The 24,316-nt window shown below is 48.1% G+C and overlaps 1 protein-coding gene across 1 annotated transcript; it reads right to left on the bottom strand.

Annotated features, from left to right (window-relative positions):
• Positions 1 to 235: 235 nt before the first annotated feature.
• On the bottom strand, positions 236 to 23,688 carry MAN2B1 (mannosidase alpha class 2B member 1). The gene is made up of 24 exons (XM_083481253.1): positions 23,545 to 23,688; positions 20,739 to 20,841; positions 19,168 to 19,341; positions 18,165 to 18,358; positions 17,917 to 18,049; positions 16,899 to 17,041; positions 13,429 to 13,545; positions 12,074 to 12,156; positions 10,852 to 10,972; positions 10,572 to 10,650; positions 10,049 to 10,158; positions 9,578 to 9,685; positions 9,268 to 9,384; positions 8,671 to 8,883; positions 7,807 to 7,904; positions 7,463 to 7,580; positions 6,197 to 6,315; positions 6,012 to 6,113; positions 5,539 to 5,626; positions 5,165 to 5,245; positions 4,262 to 4,498; positions 3,505 to 3,654; positions 2,711 to 2,813; positions 236 to 722 (listed from the first exon to the last, which is right to left on the bottom strand). Exons 1-24 carry the CDS (start codon positions 23,659 to 23,661, stop codon positions 601 to 603), a joined length of 3,030 nt encoding a protein of 1,009 aa, XP_083337379.1. The 5' UTR covers positions 23,662 to 23,688; the 3' UTR covers positions 236 to 600.
• Between the last annotated feature and the right edge of the window lie 628 nt (positions 23,689 to 24,316).

The following is a 24,316-nucleotide window of genomic DNA, read 5'->3' as shown; positions in this document are numbered from 1 at the left end:
AGTACTTAATTTGTTCCGGAGGTCTGTTCTTAACCTGAAGCACCACTTTAGCTAATGGGGCCTCCTGCTGCTGCCGCACCACTGGAGCATGATTTCTGTTCTTATCCTGAAGCAAAGTTCTTAACCTGAAGCACTATTTCTGGGTTAGCAGAGTCTGTAACCTGAAGCGTATGTAACCCGAGGTACCACTGTACTTAGATGCTAGACTGGGGTCTAAAAGCAGAATGTTGCAGTGTGTTTTTAAGTGGTTTATTGAAAAGGTAATGATTGCACTTACGGTAGCCCAAGTACTCCACCAACTCCACACCCTCCGCTGAAAATGATCCAAGTTTCTTTGGTGTGCAGGTGTGGAGGAAAAGGGAGTATAAAGGCATTTTACAGTGATCCCTTATTCACCAAAATCATTGCAGAAGTTCACAGAAGCTGATTCTACTGCCTTTTAGCAGCCTAAAAGAATCCTCTCTCCACGAGAATGTCTTGGCTTGGAGAGAAATCATTTCATCTCCATTGAAAAGGCCCTGTCAAGAGCTCCAGTGTCCTGCCCTTGCTTGACACAACTCCATTTGGACGGAATAAGAGGTGGAACATTAATCCCTCTGCTCAGATCTCTCTGCCAGGCCTTGTTTTGTGCTGAATACGAGCCAGGAATGTCCGGATCTCCATGGGTTGCAGTGCAATGTGTGTTGGGTCCAGCCTGCTTCTGGACTGCTGTTTTGCTGCTCCTGTGGATAGAAGGAGTTTAGGAAAGACAATATTGGAACCCCAGTCCCTTGTCGATAAGACGCTTTTGGAAAGAAACAATAGGACTAATTGTGCATCTAATGAAGCAGAATAGCAATGGCACAAGTATCTTTGGTCGGCTAATAAATGCAATTGGTCTTAGTTTACATACATGATCCTGTGGCTTCAAGTCCCTTGCCTCTGGGAGTTAATTGCAAGCATTTAGTGGAAAGCCTGTGAGTTACATGCAGATGATTACCAGCTAACTGGCAAGGGTAGTCAATCTTCTAACAGGGGGAAGGACAGATCCCTGCAACAGTGCTGGTGGAAAACAGGGCATACACCTTCCTCCTCACCTAGTAGCTTCATATCTTCATGTAGACTACAGCAGGAACACAGATCAGGAATAACTAATAGGAATCTAATAGGAAAGGCCATAGGTCACTGGGAAAACATCTGCTTTGCCCCAGGTTCAACACCTCACACCTCCAGGTAAAACTAGTAAAGGTTGCTGCTTGGAGCTCCAGAGAGCTGCTGCTAGGCAGTGTAGACCTGGGGTTGGCAAGGTTTACCTTGCCTGGGCTGGTTCACTCCAGCAGAGATCTGTGGGCCAGATCGTGCATGAGCCCCCGTGATTTCCGGTGCTGCAAAAGTGAGTCCCCGTGCTACGCTGGTTTAGCGGGCAGCTTGGTTCGGAGGCCGCTCATGGGCTGGTTAAACGACCCGCATGGGCCGCTTGTGGCCCATGGGCCTTAGGTTGCCGACCCCTGGTGTAGACAGTAATGAGGCAGATGAGCCTCTGGTCAGACTTAATATTAGGCATCTTCCTATGGTGTCTCAAGTGTCGGTGGAAGGGGGAAAGAAACAGGACTGAGCCCCTCTGCCTTGGGGAGACTGTTCTGAAAGGCTCTTTGCCTCTTATTCACACACCCAGAATCTGAATCGGACAACATTAGAAGCAACCACTGCACAGTAAGTGTAGTCTAAACTGTTTCAACGATGCATGGTTATCTATATGAGATACTCAGGGAATTCTGGGATCTTATGCATATTTGGGGGACAGTTATATAATTAGGTAAAGGACCCCTGAACGGTTAAGTCCAGTCAAAGGCGACTATAGGGTTGCAGTGCTCATCTCTCTTCAGGCCGAGGGAGCTGGCGTTTGTCCACAGACAGCTTTCCGGGTCATGTGGACAGCATAACTGAACCGCTTCTGGTGCAACGGAACACTGTGACAGAAGCCAGAGCGCACGGAAATGCCATTTACCTTCTCACCACAGCGGTACCTATTTATCTACTTGCACTGGTGTGCTTTTGAACTCCTAGGTTGGCAGAAGTTGTGACAGAGCAACAGGAGCTCACCCCATTGCGGGGATTCAAACCGCCGACCTTCCGGTCAGCAAGCCCAAGAGGCTCCGTGGTTTAGACCACAGCGCCACCCACTCTGTGCACTCTGGGTTCCATCACGGTGTTCTGTTACACCAGAAGCGGTTTAGTCATGCTGGCCACATGACCCTATAGTCGCCTTTGACTGGACTAAACTGTCCAGGGGTCCTTTACCTATATAATTAATAGTCACATGAGCAGGATGGTACCAAATTCACCCTGTTCCAGAGGACTGGCTTGACCAAAGGCTGTTTTTTTCACAATAGCATTCTTACACATATAATTTATGAACCGTTGTCATTATGAACACCCCTGCTTCTTAGGACACAAGGATCAAAGCAGTTTGGTGTGAAGGATTACCTCAGAGGAAGATGGGTTCTGTGCTACTGTAGTTTAGAGCAGTGAGCCACCTTGGTTGCATGCATAGTAGACCCACTGAAGTCTATGGATTTGACTTAAGTAACTTGGTTTCAGTGGATCTAGCAGAGGGTATTGCCCAGTGATTTGTGGGTTTCTGGGTCACTGCTGGCCATCTTCCTCTTATAGCAACAGATATGGCCCATCCAGTCTGTCACAGTAGCCACATTCAGAGTTGAAGATTTACCTTCAGCTGGCTGCCAGATCAACCTGTTCACGTCTTCCAGCTTCTGGTTAGCAGCCAAGTTCATCTCTTGTACAGTGATGATGTTGAAAGATGAGAACAAGTTCTAAGGTGTGGAGAGAAAAGCCATACAGGGTATGGTGACAACTCAGAGAGATTCCATATCATGCTGTTAGTTGAAGTTATACCCAGTGCTAAACTCCTTAAACTCACTCCTTTGGAAGTTCTCCCAACCTTTTAAGGTGGTTTTGGAAGCTGCAGCACACCTAAGAGAGTAAAGCCCTTTAACTGTGGATTAACTAACACAGACTAGCATTCTTTTCTCCATATCTTGAATATCCTACTTCTGAAAACAGGGCAGAGTTTCTAAGAGCTAACATAGTACAGTGGTGCCTCGCAAGACGAAAAGAATTCGTTCCGCGAGTCTTTTCGTCTTGTGAGGTTTTTCGTCTTGCGAAGCACGGTCCGTCGCAACTGCGCCTCTTCAAGCGGCTTTTTAAAAAAAGCGCAAGACGTTTTCGTCTTGCGAAGCAAGCCCATAGGGAAATTTGTCTAGCGAAGCAACGCAAAACCGAAAAACCCTTTCGTCTAGAGAGTTTTTCGTCTTGCGAGGCATTTGTCTTGCGGGGCACCACTGTAGTGAAGAAAATGAGACGTGGACCCTGTTTTAAATCTCAGCTCAGCCAATAAATTCACTAGAGTGCCTCCAGTAAGTCACTCATTGTGAGCTTCAGTCCCTCATCTACAAGACAAGAGAAATAAGTGCTGGCAAGAAGAATATTACAAGAGAGACCTACCAGCAAGTTAACAACAGCAGGCATTGAGCCATTGGCGCTCTCCCCCCTTTCAAACTGGTGCTCCAGACGGATGAGAATGGAGTCGGGCTCCCATTGGGCCAGCGTGAGCAAGTGGACATTTGAAGGGAGAGCCTGGTGCAGAGCAGAGAACTGGGATTGGGGAAGGAGAGAGTCAGTCAGACAAGCATCATAATATGACAACACCTGATTAGAACGGAGCTGAGATTCACTAGCTTTTACTTTACTGATCAGCCATTTCAAAGAGTTGGCTTAAAAACACTCCAAAGCAATAAAGTGAGACAAATACGTTGTGAAAGTCAGTAAAAGATAAGGGGCTCAAGAATAAGAAACACATTCTAAGAATACAACATCTGTGTCCCCACCTGCCAATGAATTGTTCTTTTTTGATCACATCATTTTCTAAGAAAGTTATGTGGACAAGTGGGTGGGATGTGATTTATACAAAGAAATGTGTTGCCCAAGATATTCTGGGCCCAGACTGTAGAGCAATATGGGAATCTGCCTTGTTTGGAGAGTCATGGGTTATCTAGCCTAGTACCGTTGACTTTGAATGAGAGCACCTTTCCAAAGGTTGGGGCAGAGACCACTCCAAGCTCTGCCCTCTTTAGCCAGAGGGGGGACCATTTTGCATGCCAAGCATGAGCTCGCCCACAGAGCTGCAAATGCAAGGCCTTGAGTGCGTGCAACTGGCAGCCACAGCCAACTGACTACATTGCTTTCCGAACCGTTCCCTCACCTCCTTCACGTTGTCCTGGCCAGGCTGGTATGGAGGCCCCTGGCCAGGGGCCAACACCAGCTGTGGTGCCATGAACTCCTGCTGGGCCCACAGGCGGTGCTGCTCGGCTGACGACTCTGCTGTGTCCAAGAGGATGAGGTGGCGACCCCTCACCACCAGCCCATGGTGGAAGTCGCCAGGTTCCAGCAGGGGCTCCCCTACGCCCCGGCTATCGTCATGCAGCAGCCGTCGATGTACCTGAAGACCACGATGGAGGAAAGAGGGAGAGGGGATGCAAGTTGGGAGAAGTGCTGCAGGTCCGGCTGGTCTGCTTGCCTTGCAGCTGACAGGGCCTGGTGCTACAAAGTGGGCTTGCCACTCTAGGATGCTGAAGAACCAGCAATTGCTTCACTGGAGTCACCAGTATAAGCTTTGGCCTTGCTATTATTTAAGGCAGGGAGGGCAACTTCAGGGTCAGGGTCTGAATGTAGGGCCCCCCCACCCTCAGGTCTCCCCACCTCAGGCCCTATCCCTCCCTGCTCCTGCTTTGCAGCCTGAGTGTTTTTGCCTGGCTGGACTGTGTCTGATAAGGCCTCCTTCCTGTCTGGATACAGGATGCAGAGGTTCTGTAGAAGCAAGCCAACTGCACAAAGGTAGTATTTGCATTTCTTACTCCACCCACTTCGGCCTCTGGCCCCGCCCACCACTGGCATGGAGACTTCAAAAGGTTGCCCAGAAGGAAATGTGAAAGTTACACATCCTCAGTGACTCCCGACTGGGTAGCTCTCTGCTTTCTCTGGATGCCCCCAGTCACCCTCATAGGACTATGAGGGCCTCTCCACTTGACCGTGGTTCCTTCTCTTCCTGGGCCGGACACTGAGGCAGTTTGCCCTTCTTGCTACTTGGAAGTCCTGCTGCGCTCACCATGAGCTCAAGAGAGCCGTCAAAGACGCTGCTGCCTCCCTGCGAGCGGTCCGTCAGCACCGTCAGCTGCACCTTCTGGTCCTGGAGCGATTAAAGAGAAAGCAGGAGGACAGAGCTGCATGCGTGTGTACACTAAGAAAGCCTCCTGCCACACGGCTCGCTAGGTGCTACAGGAGGGCAGGGCAGGTGTGCCCTTTCTCTCAGCCCCCGTTCCCACCACACTTGAACACAACCCACAGCCCCGTCCCTCCACCTTTGCCCCAAACCTTCACTGGAAACAGAGGAGCACCTGTCCCTACATTTCCCACAATTACGCTGTGCGGGTTGGTAGACCTGCAGGTGGGCCCGTCACAGTGCGCAAGGGGTGCCATTACCTTGATGTAGATACGGCTGTTGACAGGGTAGTAGTTGCCGGCCACAGGCTCTGTCTGGCTCAGGTTCCACGTGGCCCTGTAGTTGCGCCTGCACCAGGGTGAGCAGAGAGAAGAGGAAGGGGAATATCAACCTCCTGCCTTTCCTCAGCCAGTTAGGAAGCCAGATATTGTGAATGAGGAGGGAAAAACAAAACATGGAAGGGTAGAGGCAGAGCAAAATGGACCCCAAGGGGCTGGCAGCAGCAACTACGCTAAGACACTTCTTCCTTAAGTGCATGTCTATTGTCTTAGAATTTCTTACAATAATCCAGTATTACCCTCCCCATTACACATCTGTTGGGAGATGGGGGAGAGGAAGAGTCAAGATGGAGAAAGAACAGCTTTGCTCTTAGCATCTTCTGCTCCTGTCCAGGCTATGGAGTGACAGTCCCAAGACACAAAGGCTTCACTTTGCCTGCTGCTCCGGCCAGTACCTTCTCTCTAGGATCTCACGCCCGTTGGAGTCTGTGTAGAAGCGGCCAGCGGTCTGCAGGTCTGTCTCAAAGCGGCTGATGATCTCCTTGCCAAGACCGTCACTGTGGGACAACCCGGAGGTCAGAGATGTACTCTGAAGACAAGGGGAAGGCCCCACCCCCGCCCCCAGCTTCCTAACACTCACTGGATAGGGATGGGCCCCACCGTCCATTCCAGCTCAACGTAGGGCTGCCCGGCGTAGAGTCGCACCACCTGGGAGCACCAGGCAGAGAAGTTCTGGTACAGCTCCTCCACCACTTGGGTCTGCCAGATAAGAGACACATGCAGGTTTTATTTTTAATTTGCCTGGCATCGATATGCAGCCCCTTCTATTGAAAATGTTGCACAGATGGGCTTGAGGAAACTGTGTGCGTGCAAGGGGGCGGGAAGGAGGGAGGGAATTGCAGAAGTTGGCTTTGGGGCATACAAAAGTGGTAGCCAAAGTAGTCCAGGGCACTCTATTGCCACACATGCATGAGAAACTTTAGGCTTGAAATTGCATAGGCAAGAACTATAAGCCAGGAGGCTAACATGCAGCTTCCCCCTTCCCCACACAAATCCCTGCCAATGATAAAATTATTTTAAATAATGTAGACTAGCTGATTGGAAAAGTCTTCTGGGTATCAGCCTTGAGAACAGCAGATCTTGCCTTCCCCACTTTGGCCCCTGGTGGGCTGTCCAAGGGTCAATGTGGCCCTTGGCCTGGAAATGGTTAGCCACTCCTGCTGTACATATTAGATGCTTCTGCTCTTGGGGTCTGGCAGCAGAATCCGCCTTCCCCAATCACTCAAGAGCCACCAGCATAAATCCAAGGAGGAGCAAAGCCTGTTTTCACTACCAAGCCCTTGCAACTGCAGTTTGGCCACCACAGAAATTAAAATGGAACCAGTATTTGTTGCAGAATAATTACACAAAAAAATTCTGGTTGTGGATGGTAAAACATGAAGACTCAAAAGCAACATACATGACAAAACATCCATGAAAACGGGGCTGGGAGCTGTGACAGCTTCCAATCTCTTCCTCATTCTCTCCTATACCGCCATAACTTTCTTACCTCCTGTGCTCCACGCTGCAACTTCAATTCCCTTCTGTCTCTTTAGGCCACAGTGAAACACTGAGCATTCAGTGGCAAGGCAACACTGTTTCTGCAGCCCAAACTATGCAGAAATGCCCAGCAAAGCCATACAAGACATTCAGCATGCTCTGGTTGTGGGATTCACTGTTAATGAACGTGGGATTTAGGGTACAGACCACTTAAGAGAGCCAGCTTGGATGTGGCCACCATCCTTCTATCCAAAGCTCTTCAGGCCCTTGGTGACTGGGTCAGTTCCCTGGACAGGCTAGCAGCCCTTCTAGGCTTATGATCATCCCTCAGCCAGTATTTGTTCCGTCTTCTGCTGGTTTTTCCTACCTTCACATGCTGCACCTGGGCTCCCTTGGCAATGGGGAAGGTCTGAGAGCTGTCTGGGCGGAAGATGTAGGCCCCAGAGGCCTGGGAATTCTCTTCATTCCCAGCGCTGGCATTGTACCTGAAAAAGTCAGCCAGTGGACAGAACCGGTGATGCAGCTATAACAAATTCCCCACCAACTACTGCCAATAATTCAAGCAGGAAAGTATAAAGACAGCCAGCCCATCTTTAATATCCACCTTCCACAGAGGCGAGAGTCCAGCTCGCAGCCAGGAAGTCCAGGTAGAGAGCTCCCCTCCACACTGCTTCCCAAAGCTGCTCCCTTTCGAAGCAGAAGACAACTCACCAGAAAAAGTTCTGAGACACTGGCAAGGAGATGTTCTTATCCAGGTTCTGAATCTCCTTCAGGAGTCCTGTTTTGGGGTCAACCAGAACTCGTAGATGCTGGGAAAGGAGGAGGAGGAGGGAACGAAAAATGGAAAAAAACTGCTGTAGGAGATGCAGTCTGGAAAAGATTCTTAGTCTGGGTGGCAGGAGGTGCATGAAAAGATGTGATGTCGTTCCAGGGAAGTCTGCTTTCAAGAAACAGATCCCTACAAAAGTTTTAAAGTAGGAAAAAGTATATCATGTGGTCATCTCATTCTACCCAAGTCGTAAACAAGGGAGCTGCCTCTGATGGATTTCTTTTCAGTGCTTTTCTCGAATGTCTCCAAGGAAGATGACTTCTCAAGAAAGCTTGTTTTGTTCCTGAACTGGTCTTAGTTCATAGATTTGGGTTATACTTCTTTCTACAGACTGAACTCATAGTTTGTCCCCGATTTCAGGGGTCTGGTAACACTTTTGTAAAGAATAGTCTAAGGTTTACACCAAAATAGACATTTGGGAATGGAGAACTAAAAATCCAGATATTGGGTAGTATTCAACCAAGTTTTGCTCAGGATAGACCGACCCACTGAAGTTAATTAACCTAACTTAGTCACATCCTTTAATTACAATGGGCCAACTCTTAGCTGAATACCACTTACTGTTGGTAGGAATCAGGTGTAGGAATCTCTGCTTTCTCTGTTGCTCAAAGTTAAAATATTTTGTTCCTTGAGAAAAACAAATTGCCCTTTGAAAGGCTTGTGCCTCATAGGAAAAGAGCATGCAAGGCCAGGCCAGGAAGACCAAAGCAGAGTCAGCCAAGTGTCAGGGTGAGAGTGGCAAATACCTCATTCTGGATTGACCAAGAAAGTTGGTCTGCTCCAGGTTGGTGGGGCAACCTCTTCAGTGGTCTGGATCGCGCTGGCTCCTTGCCGGGCAGTCTAGAGACCGAGTAAGTGGTGTAGCCCAGCGGTGGGGCAGATGCCTGGAACACCAACTCATTGACAGCATCGCCCCGATCACGCCGAACAGCACGGGTGAAATTTGATACGGGAATGACCTGGAAAGGAAGTTTGCACAGTTCTTCATTCCACACAGCAGAGCACCTGGAAAGGATACTTTTCTCTTGAAGAACCCAGGGGAGTTTGGTGTTGTGATATTCCATACAACATGGGACATCAGTTTCATGGCCATTGAGTAGAGAAGCACTAAGATAGTAGACAAGCACTGATGTTTACTTTTGATACAATTAGCCCTCTGTTAGCTGCATTTTATCAGCAGGGGGAGGATTGGGAAGTTGGCAAGAGCTTTGGCTTATGTTGGCCACCCCACCAAATGTTTCATTACTGGGCAGCCCCAGTGAGGAAAACAGTGCCAATTTCAATTCTATCTACCCCTCAAGCATCCCCAGCTGTAGGGGAAACAGGGGCTGTTTGCTTCCTACCTCATTCAGAACAGCCTGGCCATTAGGATCTAAAACGGAGTAATGGCTTCCATTCACCGGCAGCCGGATGTTCCATCCCACAGGGCGGGCCAGAGGGTTATAGACGATCACCATGAACTGCAAGGGCAGAGAGCAACATGTTAGGGAAGGAATAAATCACTGCCAAGAGGAGCCCAGCCAACTGAGAAGGTGTTGGAAGGTCCCCCCAAATGCCAAGGCACAACCCTTGATGCTTGGAGGTAAAGAGGGAAATTACAGATTTCAAGTGTCCACCGGGATAAGGGACTAGACAAAAATGATGGTCTCTTACAGTAGAGGCAACTTCAGTCAGCAGGCAGACACTGATGTTAAGGTAGGTGCAATAGATGAAGTTCTCTTTGCTTCCAATGATACTGGTGAGGGCATTGCTGACCACAACCTGCAAGGCCAGAGAAAACGGTAGCTATAGGTTAACCACTCTCGTCACCTGTGCAAAGGTGCGGAAACATAACAAGGAGATCTCCAGGGAAGGTCAAAGTCCTGAAAACAGAGCAACTTCACACATTTATATATTTGTACACACCCTTCCACCCAAATGAAGTCCAGGACAGTGAAGAGAACATCGCAAAAGCAAGATCCAGATAAATAAATACAGGTCTAGGAAAGCGTCAGCAAACATCTTGGAGGGAGAGCAGAGGACTGAGGAGCCAGGGCTGCCCTCCACCTTTTCACTCAGTTACGCTCACATACATCTGAATGTGAGACACAACAGGCGGCTGCTTTCTTGGTTCAGAGCACACACCTCACAGGCATCCCAGCCGGTAGACAACTGTTTGGCGTAGTCATTGGTCACATGCTGCTTTGCTGTGCCAGTCACTGCATCGTGGTGCTGGGCAACTCCCATGGCCTGACCTGCAAGAAAAAGAGGAGCGTGTCACGTGACACTGGGATGGGACCCCGATAGGCTGGCTCACATGTGCAGACAGTGGCCACCCCAACTCACTGGCTCTCCAATACAGACACCACTGCCCACAGGCTTTTGACACCTGCAAGTGTATAGTTTTATGACTCCCCTTATTTTTGTCATTGTACATTGCTTTAAACTTGTAATATTATGCTTTAATGTTGTAAACTGCCCTGGGATCTTAGGCTGAAGGCCAGGTAATCACGAATAATCATCACGTTTTCCAAGTTAATTCAGAATTTAGACCAGATCCTGGCTGAGGCCCTCTGATAGCCACCATGGGAGCTACTGCTGTTTCCTGGCTCTTAACTGTAATAACAGGATGAACCCAACCCGCCGAAACCCTCACGATTTCACCTACGCAGCACAGAACTGCTGGCATTGCCATAAGGCCCCACATTTGCTTGTGCTCCAGCCAACACTTCGAGCTGGTTGCAGACCTGCAAAAGTAAAGTAACAGCATCAGAGGCATGGGAAATGCTCGCCTGTCGGGTATGTCCTGAGCCTAAGGAGTCACTGATGGCAGCAGGACCAGGACCCAGGAGTTCTGGTTCTTTGCCTTTCCCCTCCATATCTTGTGGGAGGAAAAATACTCCTTTTTTTGTATTCTACCCCCCCCCCCCCCGCAATTGAGCACTGACCTGCAGGAAGTTATTGCTGAGCCGCTCGTAGCGTTTCAAAGCCGGGCGGCTGGTGAAGTAGCCTGTCCAGAACTGGTGAGGACCGTCAGCATATGGGAAGAAGTCATCATATTTCACAGTCCTGCCCAACGCAGATTTCATTTCAGCCAAGATCTACACCTGTGTATGGCATATCACCCTCCCCTGCACCTCAAATGGAGCCTGCGAGCAGGAGGCAGCAAGTGGTCAGCCCAGGATGTGAAGACATGGAGAGAGGCATCCCAAGGCCAAATCCATTTTCTGCCAGGGATTCACTGACTGACTGTGTGCCTATCAGCCCCTGTATTCCATCTTTTAATATGGAAGTAGCTAACCTTTACAAGCCTAGACAAGTAAAACACTAAATGCTTTTGATGATTAATATTAATAATAATCCCATTTTACTATGTACCCAAAGTACACAATGAAGGTTACTCGCATGGAATGAGCTCATTAAGCAATTCAGATTGCACATAAAATCAATGGGCGGGATTCAAGTAATGAGTTCCAGCCCTGCAAGAACTTCCACTAGCTCAATGGGGCTTCTCCCCCACCCTCCTCACTCCTTAAAATTGGCTCAGAGGAGGGTGGGGGTTAGGAGAATCCCCAGAACAGCACACCGAGGGAGAAGGGAGCAGCTGGCTCCACCAGGGAAGCGGAAATGCTTGTGTCGTCTGAGCAATCTGCTTCGGACTACAGTGACCCTCTCCCCTTTTGTTGAAGGCTGTGCTCTCTGCGAGCATTTGTGCTCTCTTTAGATCTTCAGCCTGGTGAGCGTGGGGAGACTCCTTCAAGTCACCAAGCTGCTTGGGGAACAAGAGGTAAGGTCCTAACCCAACAGAACACGCAAAAAAGATGGAAGCAGACGGCAGGGATGCAGGCGTGGCGGCCAGATGAACCCTCCCAGTTCAACAGTGGGAAACAGGCACTAAAGGGGTTTGGGCCTAGAAAGAATCTATAGAAAAGAACACTCTTTTTTGAGGGCGGGAGGGTGTGCCTCTGGCAGCTACAAGCTGTGTCCTATCAAACAGACAGCCCTCATGCAGTTGAAACCCACCCTCTCTTTCTAGCATTCAGCAGCCTTCTCGCAGGGGTAGAATTAAGCACCTGCTTGGGGAAGAGGAGGCGGCGGCCAGCCCCTAAGGAAATGCTCCTGCTGCAAACACGGGCGGCCCAGCCAGCCAGCCAGACCCAGCCCTCTCACCATGATATGTTGGCCTTATTGAGCTCCCACAGGTAGCAGCTTGGGGTGGAGTACAGGACATTGACACGGCTCCCGTTCAATTGCTGCAAGAGAGAAATGAGGGAAATTAACAGGCAAGCACTCACTGAGGAAAGGAAGGGCATGTATCGGCTATGCAGCAAAGACAGGGCACGATGCCAGCTCTGGCTTTCTTTTGGCACGGTCCAAGTCATATCTCTCTGGAGAGCATTGCCAGAATATGCAATGTGAATGAGGAAAGAGGCTCATTCTCAGTTCCAGAGCTGACTGGGGGAAGGAGGAGAGAGGCTTTCCCTCTCTGTTTTTCACTGACGTTCAGCCTAGACAAGGCTGAGGTTGTGTCAATGTGACGTTTGACTACCGTGGTAATTTATGCTTAACCTGTTCTCTCTGTGTGTGTAGAGGCTGCTTTCCCTCTAAGGTAGGAATGGGGATTTCTAGCTCCCGCCATCCATATGCTGGCTGGAGCTGATGGGAGTTGAAAGCCAACTACACCTGGAAAACCACAGGTTCCCTGGCAAAAGGACCAGGTGCAAAGCTTGACCCACCTTTGTCACCAGACGCACAGGGGCTATTGCCAGATGCAACCGCCTGGCTTGAGAAACCTATGCCCTGCTGGCCTCCTGCTCAGATTATAGGGATGCGGGTGGCACTGTGGTCTAAACCACGGAGCCTCTTGCGCTTGCTGATCAGAAGGTTGGCGGGTCGAATCCGTACAATGGGGTGAGCTCCTGTTGCTCTGTCCTAGCTCCTGCCTACCTAGCAGTTCAAAAGCACGCCAGTCAAGTAGATAAATAGGTCAAGAAGGTAAATGGCGTTTCTGTGCACTCTGGTTTCCGTCACGGTGTTCCATTGTACCAGGAGCGGTTTCATCATGCTGGCCACATGACCTGGAAAGCTGTCTGTGGACAAATGGCAGCTCCCTTGGCCTGAAAGCGAGATGAGCGCCGCAAACCCATAGTCACCTTTGACTTGACTTAACCATCTAGGGGTCTTTTACATTTACCTTTGGATTACGGAATGTGCTGTCCTATACAGTGGTACCTCGCAAGACGAATGCCTCGCAAGATGAAAGAGTTTTCCGTTTTTTGAGTCGTTCTGCAAGACGAAACGTCTTGCGAGTTTGTTTCCTTTTTCTTAAAGCCGCTAAGCCGCTAATAGCCGCTAAGCGCCGTGCTTCGCAAGATGAAAAAACCGCAAGACGAAGAGACTCGCGGAACGGATTAATTTCGTCTTGCGAGGCACCACTGTACCAAGGTCAAGGGGTGGGTATGCCTTTGAAAACAGTCTGGAAGCTTAACACAGAATATGACTCCACAAATATAAACCGGGAATACCTTTGCATTGACGTGCTTGATGAGCTTGTCCATGTTCTTGTACCAGAGGAGGGCATTCTCGTACTGGAAGTCAGATCCCATTGTCATGACAATGTGGTTGGTGCGATAGTGTTTTGCCTAAAGGAAGGAATGCTAAGAGTTGGCCTGTCTCCTGATTCCAAAACAGCCTTGCTGCAGCATTTGTGTAACGCTTCCAAGAGCTCAAAGCACCATGGATAAGCGAAGCAACGGACCATGCCGAGTCAGCAAAGCCAACAGCTAAAATAAGAGACTGTGTTTTATGGATGGATGGAAGCCTTTTTTGAACTATTTAAAGAAATGTAATAGGATGAATCCGTGAGCGGGATTTGCACTATGAGCAACAGAAATAATTAGAGAGTTTTGTATTATGGTTATGAAATAAAGGAATGAAGACAGGATGCAGCAACAGAATAGAATTTTTAAAAAAACCTACAAAAAATGGGATGAGAAGTGGATAAAAGAAAAAAAGTTATGTATTAGAATTTTATATGAAATTTGTGGAAATTTAATAAATATATATATTTTTAAAGAGTTCGAAGCACCGTGTGCATTTATATTGCTGCAATCCTTAAAACAACCCTGTAGAGAAAGTATTATTATTCCTCCACCACTGCAGATGGAGAGGCTGAGGCTAAGAGAGGGTGGCTTGAACTAAGGCCACCTAGTGGAAGAGGCAAGATTCAGACTGCAGACTTCCCAGTTTGTACTTCAGTCTCTGTGCCATTATGCTACTCCAGCTCTCAGCTGCTCAGTGTGGGGAAAGGCTGCGGCTCAGTGGAAGAGCATCTGCTTTGCATTCAGAAGGTCCCAGGTTCAATCCCCGGCAGGGATAGAAATCCAGATAGGGTTTTCTGAAATCCTGGAGAACCACCGCTTGTCAGGGCAGACAATGCTGAGCTTGATGGATCAATGGTCTGATCCTGTGCACTAGTGATACACTATCTTCAGAAATGACCCACAGGTTGCCTTACGACAGGTGGGAAGTGCTTTTTTGACCTAGAGGGGCATAAGGCCCTGTTGCCAGTCCTCTGAAAGTGCCTCTGATAAGTGGGCTAAAAAGAGTGGGTGGGACCAGAGTTGTCAATGGGAGCCCCCCTCAAAAACAAAACAAAAAACACCAGTCTTTTTACACACACACACACACACACAGACAGAGAGAGAGAGAGAGAGAGAGAGAGTCTCAGCTGAGGGATGGGATATCTGCATCCCCTTTATGACACTGGGATAGACTGGGAGGATTAAACTTCTCCAGCCACCCAATACTGCGCTGGAGATGGAAGTTACATGGAAATGTATAATATGCCTGTACTGCACTGTGAAGCATGGCTGGGAATTTCCATGAAGCTGAAGAATTGCCTAACAGGTTAATCATTAAGTGAGGCTGTATCTTTGTAGCTCAGTCACAAGATGTTTAGCTCACAGTCGTAAGAAAAGGGTTGTATTACAGGTCTATGGCATATGCTAATCTGTAGGCATCCATCTTGGGTGGAGTGCCCTCTTTGTCCTTAGCTACTGAAGAGAATGGATGTGTGAATCTCTTGTCTCCAGCAAATAGTCCAAGGCTAATGGAGGCTGCAAAGGAGAAGAGGAGCTTCGATTTTAGATCATGCTTTAGGGCTAGGAACAGAATAAGGAATATGCAACTATCTGAATGTAATTTCATTTTTAAAAGTTGTTTAGAGTGAAGTTCAGTAAGTAAAGCCTATGAACCATATTTTCCTGTATTACCGTATTTTTCGCTCTATAACACGCAGATTTTTTCTCCTAAAAAGGAAGGGGAAATGTCTGTGCGTGTTATGCAGCGAATGTGTGGTCTCTGGAGCCGAAAAATAAGGCAAAAATCAAACCGCGCTTCAGGGAGAAGGGAGCTCCATGAGACAGGAAGCTGCTGCTTTCCTTCATTCTGCCTCAGGGTCTTACTGCCCACCCTGCTCTGTTTCGTTGCTGTGTTTGCTCAAACGGAACAAAGAGCAGGGAAAGCCCCTCCCCTCCAGGCAAGTAGAGAGGAAAGCAGAGCGTCCGAACAAAGAGCAGGGAAAGCCCCTCCCCTCCAGGCAAGTAGAGAGGAAAGGAAAGGATCGTCCTTTGTTCTATCCTCTCCCTGCTCCGGAGGGAACAATGTTTGTGAAGGGAAGAGAGATTACAGGTTTGGCTTAAAATTCTGATTTGACTTCCTGCTTTTTGTTTTTGGAGACACACAGCATTCAAATATGCTTTCTTCCATTTAAAAGGATGAAATCCTTAAACAGTGGCTGGCTTGTGTGGGTGGGTGGGGGGAAACTTTTGCATTCCTTTCCTCACGTTATAGCCCTCTCCTGCATTCTTAGCCTTCTGTGTTTTTCCTTCCCTCCCCACTTAAAATGTGGTTACAAAGCATGGATCCACATGGATCCTCAGGATCTTTGCATTGGGTCACCCCAAATTCACCATCAGAGCACACAGCATGTCCATGGCTACAGCCTGCCCCCCCAAAATCACACACCCATTGTTGCCTGGGGCTGCAATGGTGCAAAAACGTGGTTACAAAGCATGGATCCACATGGATCCTCAGGATCTTTGCATTGGGTCAGCCAAAATTCACCATCAGAGCACATAGCATGTCCATGGCTACAGCCTGTGTCCCCCCCGAAAAAATCACGCACCCACTGTTGCCTGGGGCTGCAATGGTGCAAAAACGTGGTTACAAAGCATGGATCCACAGGGATCCTCAGGATCTTTGCATTGGGTCAGCCAAAATTCACCATCAGAGCACATAGCATGTCCATGGCTACAGCCTGTCCCCCCCAAAAAAATCACGCACCCACTGTTGCCTGGGGCTGCAATGGTGCAAAAACGTGGTTACAAAGCATGGATCCACAGGGATTCTCAGGATTTTTGCATTGGGTCACCCCAAATTCACCATCAGAGCACATAGCATGTCCATGGCTACAGCCTGCCCCCCCCCCAAATCACGCACCCACTGTTGCCTGGGGCTGCAATGGTGCAAAAACGTGGTTACAAAGCATGGATCCACAGGGATTCTCAGGATTTTTGCATTGGGTCACCCCAAATTCACCATCAGATCACATGTCTGTGGCCACAGCATGAAGCACAAAAATGATACGTCCACTGTTTCATTCAGAATATTTTTTCCCTTGTTTTCCTCCTCTAAAAACGATGTGCGTGTTATGGTCAGGTGCGTGTTATAGAGCGAAAAATACGGTATATGTGCAATAGTTACACCATCCTCACTTTGTGCACTTCCCAACCCTTCCCCTCCCCACCCTCATGGTGGCACTGCCACAAAATTAAGTCAGGGGCTGGCAGGCTATTTGGGAAGGCTTAATAGGTCAAGTCAGGCCTGTGGTTGTCTCCTGTTGTCTTAGATCTTTGCTGTTAGCAAACTAATTCCCTTTCCCCTCCCCTGACTGAGGACAGAACTGCAAACCCCTGGTCCCCTTTGTTCTAACCTGAGCCGCTGCCGTCCCCAGGAAATATGCCACGATACTCTCCACGTTGTTCTCATCGCTGTCGTCGTCGACAATGGGGTTGTCCGAGCAGATCTGATCCCAGCAAAGAGACATGGGAGGGTTGTAGCCATTTGGCAGGACACCTGCCAAGAAAGAGTTGGGAGAAATGGGAGCTTTCTGACCAGAATGTTCTTGGTAAATGGGAAAGGCAGGGTGAATCCTACAAGGCCACATTCAACAAAAGAGGAAGCCGAGAGCCATCATGGGGAAGAACCACCCAGAGAGAGATAGAGATAGATAGATAGATAGATAGATAGAGAGAGAGAGAGAGGACTGAATAGAAAAGGGGAGCATTATCCCAGCAGTACTGGGATAAATGCACTTTACTGAGGAATCAGATTTGGGAATATCTAAGTGTGGAAAGAGACAGTTAATACAGAAACAGAGAGACATGGCACCAATTGTTGAGGCATAGTCAAGACCAATATTACTGAGAGAGGCTGGATTAGAGGATCCTCAAGAAGACTCCCGTCTCTATGGTTATTTGATTAGTCTTACATTTGCATTGCTTGGGGAAACAACTTTGCTGCCCAGGAGGCACTAAGCTGCTTTGCTGGTGGGTTGGCCATTGCAGGGATCCCCAACTTTTTTGGGGCTCATGGCATATTTTGGAAATCTATGAAACTGCTGTCAGCACCACAAAATACCCAATTCATAGAGGGTATTCATACTAATGCCTCCTCAACCCCAGCTTTTAAAGTACCTGTACACCCCCCCAAAAAATACAAAGCCAAAAAATGAAACCAGGTTACAATCCCCCAAAACAGCTAGGCTATATTCACCCAAACAATCTCCCACCAAACCAACCCTGCCCCAGTTATTAAAAAAACCCTGGGAGGGGCAGGGGAGCTTGGCAGGCACCAAGAGTGGTGTTTTAGGGTGCTATGGTGCCCATGAGCACCACATTGGGGACCACCAGGTCAGGATAAGAGATGTCTGACAAGTCAGCCTTGCTCACCAGTGAAGAGATCAGCAGCAGGGGGAGGCAGGCTTCCGCTTCCGCGCCACAGCTGCTCCATCTCCCGCAAGGCCTCGCGCTGGGCCTTGTCCTGGTAGTCAATGCGACCCACAAAGAAACCATCATAGCCCATCTTGAGGGAAGGAGAAGAGAGAGTGGGTGAGCCCTCAGCGACTGGAAGAGGAGACACAGAGTACAATCCTGTAGCTGTTGTGTGCAATGGGAATATCCTGGGAACAGAGGCTGACCTGCGCAAACAGTGAGGCCTGCTCCCGACTGTGCCCAAAAGGATCAATGTGCCAGGCCACACGGGGCCGGCCGCATTCGCCAAAAGTTTCTTTCAGGAAATGGAGGCCGAGGCTCATCTGATCGATGACTGGGTTGTAGTGTACGGCTGCTTCATCGTTCATGCACCACCCGCCGTTCACAAATTCCAGGCGCCCTACCAAGGAGGGGAGGAAAAAAAAGAGACCATCAGGACAAGACTTGTGCTGCCTTCCACTGTTGCTCTGAAGAAGAGCAAGAGGTGTTTAGGGAGGTAAGCGGAGATGTGCCAGCCAGCCCCAGCAGGTGTGAAAAAGCAACTGGCGGCCTCTGCCACAAACAGCCTCTGGGTAGTGTTCTTACAACCTGGGTCCCAGACTACAACTCCCATCACTCTAGGCAGCTTAGTCAATGGTCAGGCATGATGGGAATTGTAGTCCAACAGGTCAGGTTGCCCGGTCACAGCCCAGAATATCCTCTTGCCTCTTTATTGCCCCCAATAAGCAAAGGAGGCTCCCCTCTCGTGGCTTTTGCTACCCTGCTCCCTCCCACCTCAGCCAACTGGAGAAAGCAGGGCACTGTTTTCGCCCCACAGCAGATGGGAGAGGGAGTGAGAGGAACAGCAGAGCAGGAGAAGCCGTATCTGCATGCTTTTGCACAGATGTGGGGCAGAGAGAGAGCGCTCTCTGGGTTATGCCAAGTGAAAGCAGTGCCACTCACTTCATTTCCTCAGTTGCAGCAAGAGTTTTGAGCTGGCTCTGCTGCCTTGGCAACCCATATATTTATGTATTTTTTTCTTGTTAATCTCTCTGAGACGTTTCACAAATGGAACAAATAAAACAGTAACTAGTTGGCTCCCTGCTCGCCACTCTCCCTCAGGAAAGATCCCCCACCCCCAGAGGCAAAGAGCTCCCCATCTTCCTTATGTGCACAGAGAAGCCAGGTGGGAAACGGAGACAGGGGCCCCACTCTGCCCGTCATACTTACCCTCTGCAACAAGCTGCCGCACGGCCTGGCGCATGGCTTCAGTCTGCAGTCCCCACCAGCGGGCAAAGAAGACCACTTCCACGTAGATGAAACGCTTGCTGGGGTCAGCCAGTAGCTGCGGGATGACGGAGTCCAAGATGTACTGCACCCCAGCATGCTGGATGTCGTTGCGGACTGCAAGGCAACGGACAAGGGATGGGGAGAAGGTGAGGAGGAATCAGATAGCTCATGCCTGGACCAAAAAGTCTCCAGGTACTGGCTAGATGGGAGAAAGTCCCCCCCTGAAGAAGACAACCAAGAGCAGAATCTCATATTTAAATAAATTAGGAGATAATCCGGGCCTCTGTTTTGTTTGTTTTAATTTTATGTTTGTGGTATGTTATTTTTTGTTATATTTATGTAACTCCCCATTTAATGGTTGTGTTTGTTTATTTTATTTATGTACCGTATGTCCCTGCAGAGAACTTCACATTATGTGGCACCATACAAATATCCTGTCATTCCTCAGTCAAACAGCTGTCACAACTAATATCTGCAATTGTGGCACTGTTCTGGCCTTGAAAGGAAACATGCAAAATCCACCCACCAACCTGCAGCTTTCAGAACAGGATGTTGACGTAGAAAGCACTAAGGCTTATCTCCCAGTGGGTTCTTCTCAGGAGCAGTGGGAAACAACAACTCTTTCGAACTTCTTGTTCGAAAGAGAAGCTGGACAATTCCATACTTGAACAGCAATTTACAGCTCAGACCCAGCAGGTCTAACACAAAATGAAGTGCATGACATGTAGGCCAAGAAGCCCCCGATTAAAAAAATTACCTCAGCTATGAATTATGGTTAAGAGAAAGTACTACAGTGGTACCTTGGTTTAAGAACAGCCCTGTTCATGAGCTATTCGGTTTACGAACTCCACAAAACCGGAAGTAGTGTCCTGGTTTGCAAACTTTACCTCGGTCTAAGAACGGAATCCGAACAGTGGAAGGGCACTGGCGGAGGGAGGCTTCATTAGGGAAAGCGTGCCTCAGTTTAAGAACAGTTTCAGTTTAAGAACGGACTTTCGGAATGGATTAAGTTAGTAAACTGAGGTACCGCTGTATCTCTTTACCTCAACCCTCATTTCTAACATGGAGTGAATAATATGTGTGCACCTTAGAGAACTGTTGCAAAGGTTACTGAGCTTTAAACAAGTTCTGAATGCATTTTTCACACCTTGTGAAACTATATCTAAACTGCCTTTTACGACATATATAAACACTAAGGATTGTTGCAATTGTCTGTTGCAAATGAGGTACAAGGTTTTGCTCCACTAGGGCATCATTCCCCCAACACGGTCCAGTCAGTCAAAAGGCGAGGCAGCCCAGCCCTGTGGACTGATCCCCCGTTTCAAGGAGGGAAAGTAATCCAAACATGTCCACACTGGTCTACTATGCCTAGAGCCACGTTTCATAGACTCAGCACTAAACTCAGAGAAGGGCTCTTGCTTAACCTAAAGTACAGATCCTAGAAACTTACAGCCTTTTGCCAGGCCTTGCTGTGAGACCGCTTACAAGCTTACTTCACAGTTTCAACTCACCTCCAAAGAAATACTGATCCACAGTCTTTAGCCAGCCCACATCATCATGTGTGTGGGGGATAAGGTGAACATTGAGCATGTCGGGCTTTGTCACTGGGCAGGACTAAAAGGAGAGGGAGAGGGAGAGGGAGAGAGAGAGAGAGAATGCATTTCTGAGCCAGGAGAGACAATATATACACAAGGAAACATCTCAAAATCTGCCACAGGAAAGCCACAGTCATCTAAACAGGTAGTATAACTCAGTATAACTGTGAAGGAGGCAGAAACAATTCCTGCTAGCTACAAGATAGGGAAGCGCTACTGGCTAATACTATTGGTAACTAAACATTTTGCATACAGTATCAATGGTACAGTAATTTTTCTACTGAAATATAAACCCTTTGCTTACAATCGCTGGGATCCAGAATTCCTTGCTGCTTGTAGAGAAGCACAATTCAGAAGATTTCAGAACAGCAGATAATGAGGTCTACAATGTTCTAGCACTGATTTTATTTATATATATAAAAAAATCTAACTGACATTTTAGCACAAGGCTTGAAGGCAGCTAACAATAAAATATACAATCAGTTGATAAAAAAGAGAAACACTTCCCAAAAAACACAATAGAAGCACTTAAAGTAACACAGTAGAAATCAAAGGTTATTCATGAAAATTAAAGGCAGAATAAATATATATTATCTATTGAAAGCTTGAGATGAGACAACCCTGATGCCTAAAATGTTTAGGGTTGTCCCCAGTGTAGAGCTAAGTATAATGTTCTGTCAGAGCTAAGATTTTTCCCTGTGCGGTGGAATGTTTTTCGCCTTGCACGCTCCATAAATCTGCCCCAGTTTCTCCCACTCTCCAGAGCAGATCTGGGGAAACTCCACTGCACTAGCACTAATCTTTGCACTAACACAACTCTCTTCCATGTAAAATGCAGAGCTCTGGTTGGAGGGTCAAAAGATACTGCTCAAAGCAAGGGTAGAAACCACAAAGTGAGGACATTCAGATTAACAGTTAGAATGTTTCTGCTGTGCTGCACTGGCAAACAGAAACAGTTTACCGCTTTCAGGTGTTATAGGTCTCACAGGTTGCCTGGATTTCATTACTCCAAGAGTAGACCTTGCTCCCCGTGAGCAATCTGACCCTGGCATTTGATCTCAGTTTATTGTGCCTTGCCTATGTGAAGCTGACCATTTGTGCTGCCAGTGTGGAGATGTGCATAGGCACAGAATTTACTAACAGAGGAGAATCAGGAGTGCAAAGATAAGTATTTGACCTTCAGTGAAGCCATTTCCCAGAACCTGAGGGACAGGAAGGAGATTTTACCTTGACTTAAGTTTGCTCAATATTCAGACTGAGAGTTGCCCAGGGAACAACATTAAGTAGATAGGGAAGTCAGGTAGCAAATCAAACATGAAGGACATAGCTAATTGGGAAATAACAAACACTGAATCAGCTTTCCAGAGTGCTTAGCCTTGAATCCCTAATCCGCCCACGCTCTCAACCCATCTCAAAAACATCAGTGTTTACAGAATACGAATCATCAGCTCTCTGGGAGATTTGCAGTTGTGGAAAGGCAGAATGGATTAGCAGATTCCATCCAAACAACCTTGGGGACAGCAGTGGAAAGCTGAAGGTGGTTCTCAGTCACACTGTCTACGGAATTAACCAACACTGAATATGATTGTGGCCACTAGCCTACATAGCTTTAAAATAAATCAAGGGGCAGCAAACATGGTGTCCTCCAGAAGGTGTTGAACTCCCAACTTCCATCAGTGCCAGTCAGCATGACCAATGGTCAGTGATGGTGGGAACTGTAGCCCAACAGCATCTGCAAAGCACAATGTCAGCTACACCTAAATTAGCTCAATAAAATTATGCTCAGATGCATCAGAATACTGGATATTCAGGAATGACCATCCAAAGTATATAGGTGGTTAATATCAGGAACAGATAGACCTTGGTGTGGTCTAAGTGGGGCAAATCTTGTGTTCTTAGTCTTCAGCCCTGCACCAAAACTAAAACCTGAACTGTGTGGGCAGTCCCAGATGCAAAAACAGTCTCTTCTGTAGCTGAATCTTCCCAGTTTGGCCACACCTCCCACCCCATTTCCTTTGTGCATCTGACAATTTTATCATGACTACAACCCACCCCCTTTCTCAGGTTCCTCCTTTAGAGTATTCTGGCCTCAGCAACTATCTCTTACCATCCACTCGTGCCTAATTTACAGAGTGGCACTCTCTTGCTCCTTTCAGCTCATCCTTATAGGGAGTGCAGCTGTAGGATCTAAATAGTTATACAGTAGTTAACAGTTATTTCAGACGAATTAAGAAAAGTGACAAAGCTATACACATAGTCTTGAGTCCCCCATCAGTTTGCTTCCTTTCTCGAAGGGTTTTCTTTACAGAATCCTCCAGGCTTCCTCTTTTCAGTTAAGTAATGGCCTAGCCGTATTCATAGCAGGTCACCTTGCTAATTTTGCTCAGTTTTCCTGCCCAATGGATTACAAAAAGGACCCTGGGTTTAAATAAATCCCTACTGCTGCACTCCTGCAGAATACCATTTAAAATTCTTTAGTGATTCTTCACGATCTTTTTCTTGAGCAGCCTAAACGGAGGATCCTCTCCGTTTCCTCCCACCGTACGACCTCCCTTTTCATTTAGACCTCACGAATCCCACTCTCTCCATATAGGCACCTCCTAGACCGCCGCGCCTCTCAACCTTCCGCACAACCTTCTCCATTCTTCGGCGCCAGAACCCAGAATTTAGTGGGACACCCTAGCTTTCCCCATAACACCCGTGCAGACGCAGACCGCCTTACCTGGTAGCCGCATGTCGCCGCAGCTGCCGCCACCAGCGCTGCCCCCATCAAGAACCCCAAACCCGAGCGGAGCCCCATAGCTGAAGCTCCTGCAGCAGTTGCCAGAGAGGCGGTCATGTGACCAGCCACTCACATGACAACTAGAGCAGGGTTCCGGGCAAGCCACGCCTTCCGTGGGTGGGGGGAAAACGAAAGCGATTGGTGGGCGGCCCTGCTGTGAAACTCATTCAATTAACTTTGCGCGATGCTGACGGAGCCCTTGCAATTGGCTGGCTGGGAAGAGTGGGCGGTGACTATTAATTGAGCGCCTGTTTCGTCGAGTGCAGGAAGTAGGAAACGTAAAACTGCAAAGCTTGCTGCTTTTCCTCTAGGTCTCATCATTGCCAAGGGAGAGAGGCCAACCCATTTGTCCTCTGGCACAGAGTGGTCCCCTTTGGTCCCTTAATGACCTTAGAGGGCTTGGCTATTCCAAGAATTAGAAGGAGGCTTCAAGCATTAGAAGGGTCTCCGTCTGCAGCCTACTCCTCCACCCAAACGCATAACAATATACAGTATACATCTTTTAAATTGAACCTGCCAATACAAATGTAAGCCCTGCCCCATGTTATTAGTATATCTGTACTGTAGTGAATTGCTTTGTGGTTGAGAAAGTGTGGGTTGCGTTAGCCCTGAAGAGAAACTCAGTACATTACTGCTGTAGTAATATTGCTGGGTGTGTGCTGTTGTTGTTGCTGTTGTTGTTGTGAGACAGTAGTGTATGACAAACCTTCAG

The sequence above is a fragment of the Podarcis liolepis genome, assembly GCF_965112155.1.
Source record: "Podarcis liolepis genome assembly, chromosome: 2".
Lineage (NCBI taxonomy): Eukaryota > Metazoa > Chordata > Lepidosauria > Squamata > Lacertidae > Podarcis > Podarcis liolepis.
This window is presented reverse-complemented; position numbering and strand designations above follow the sequence as displayed.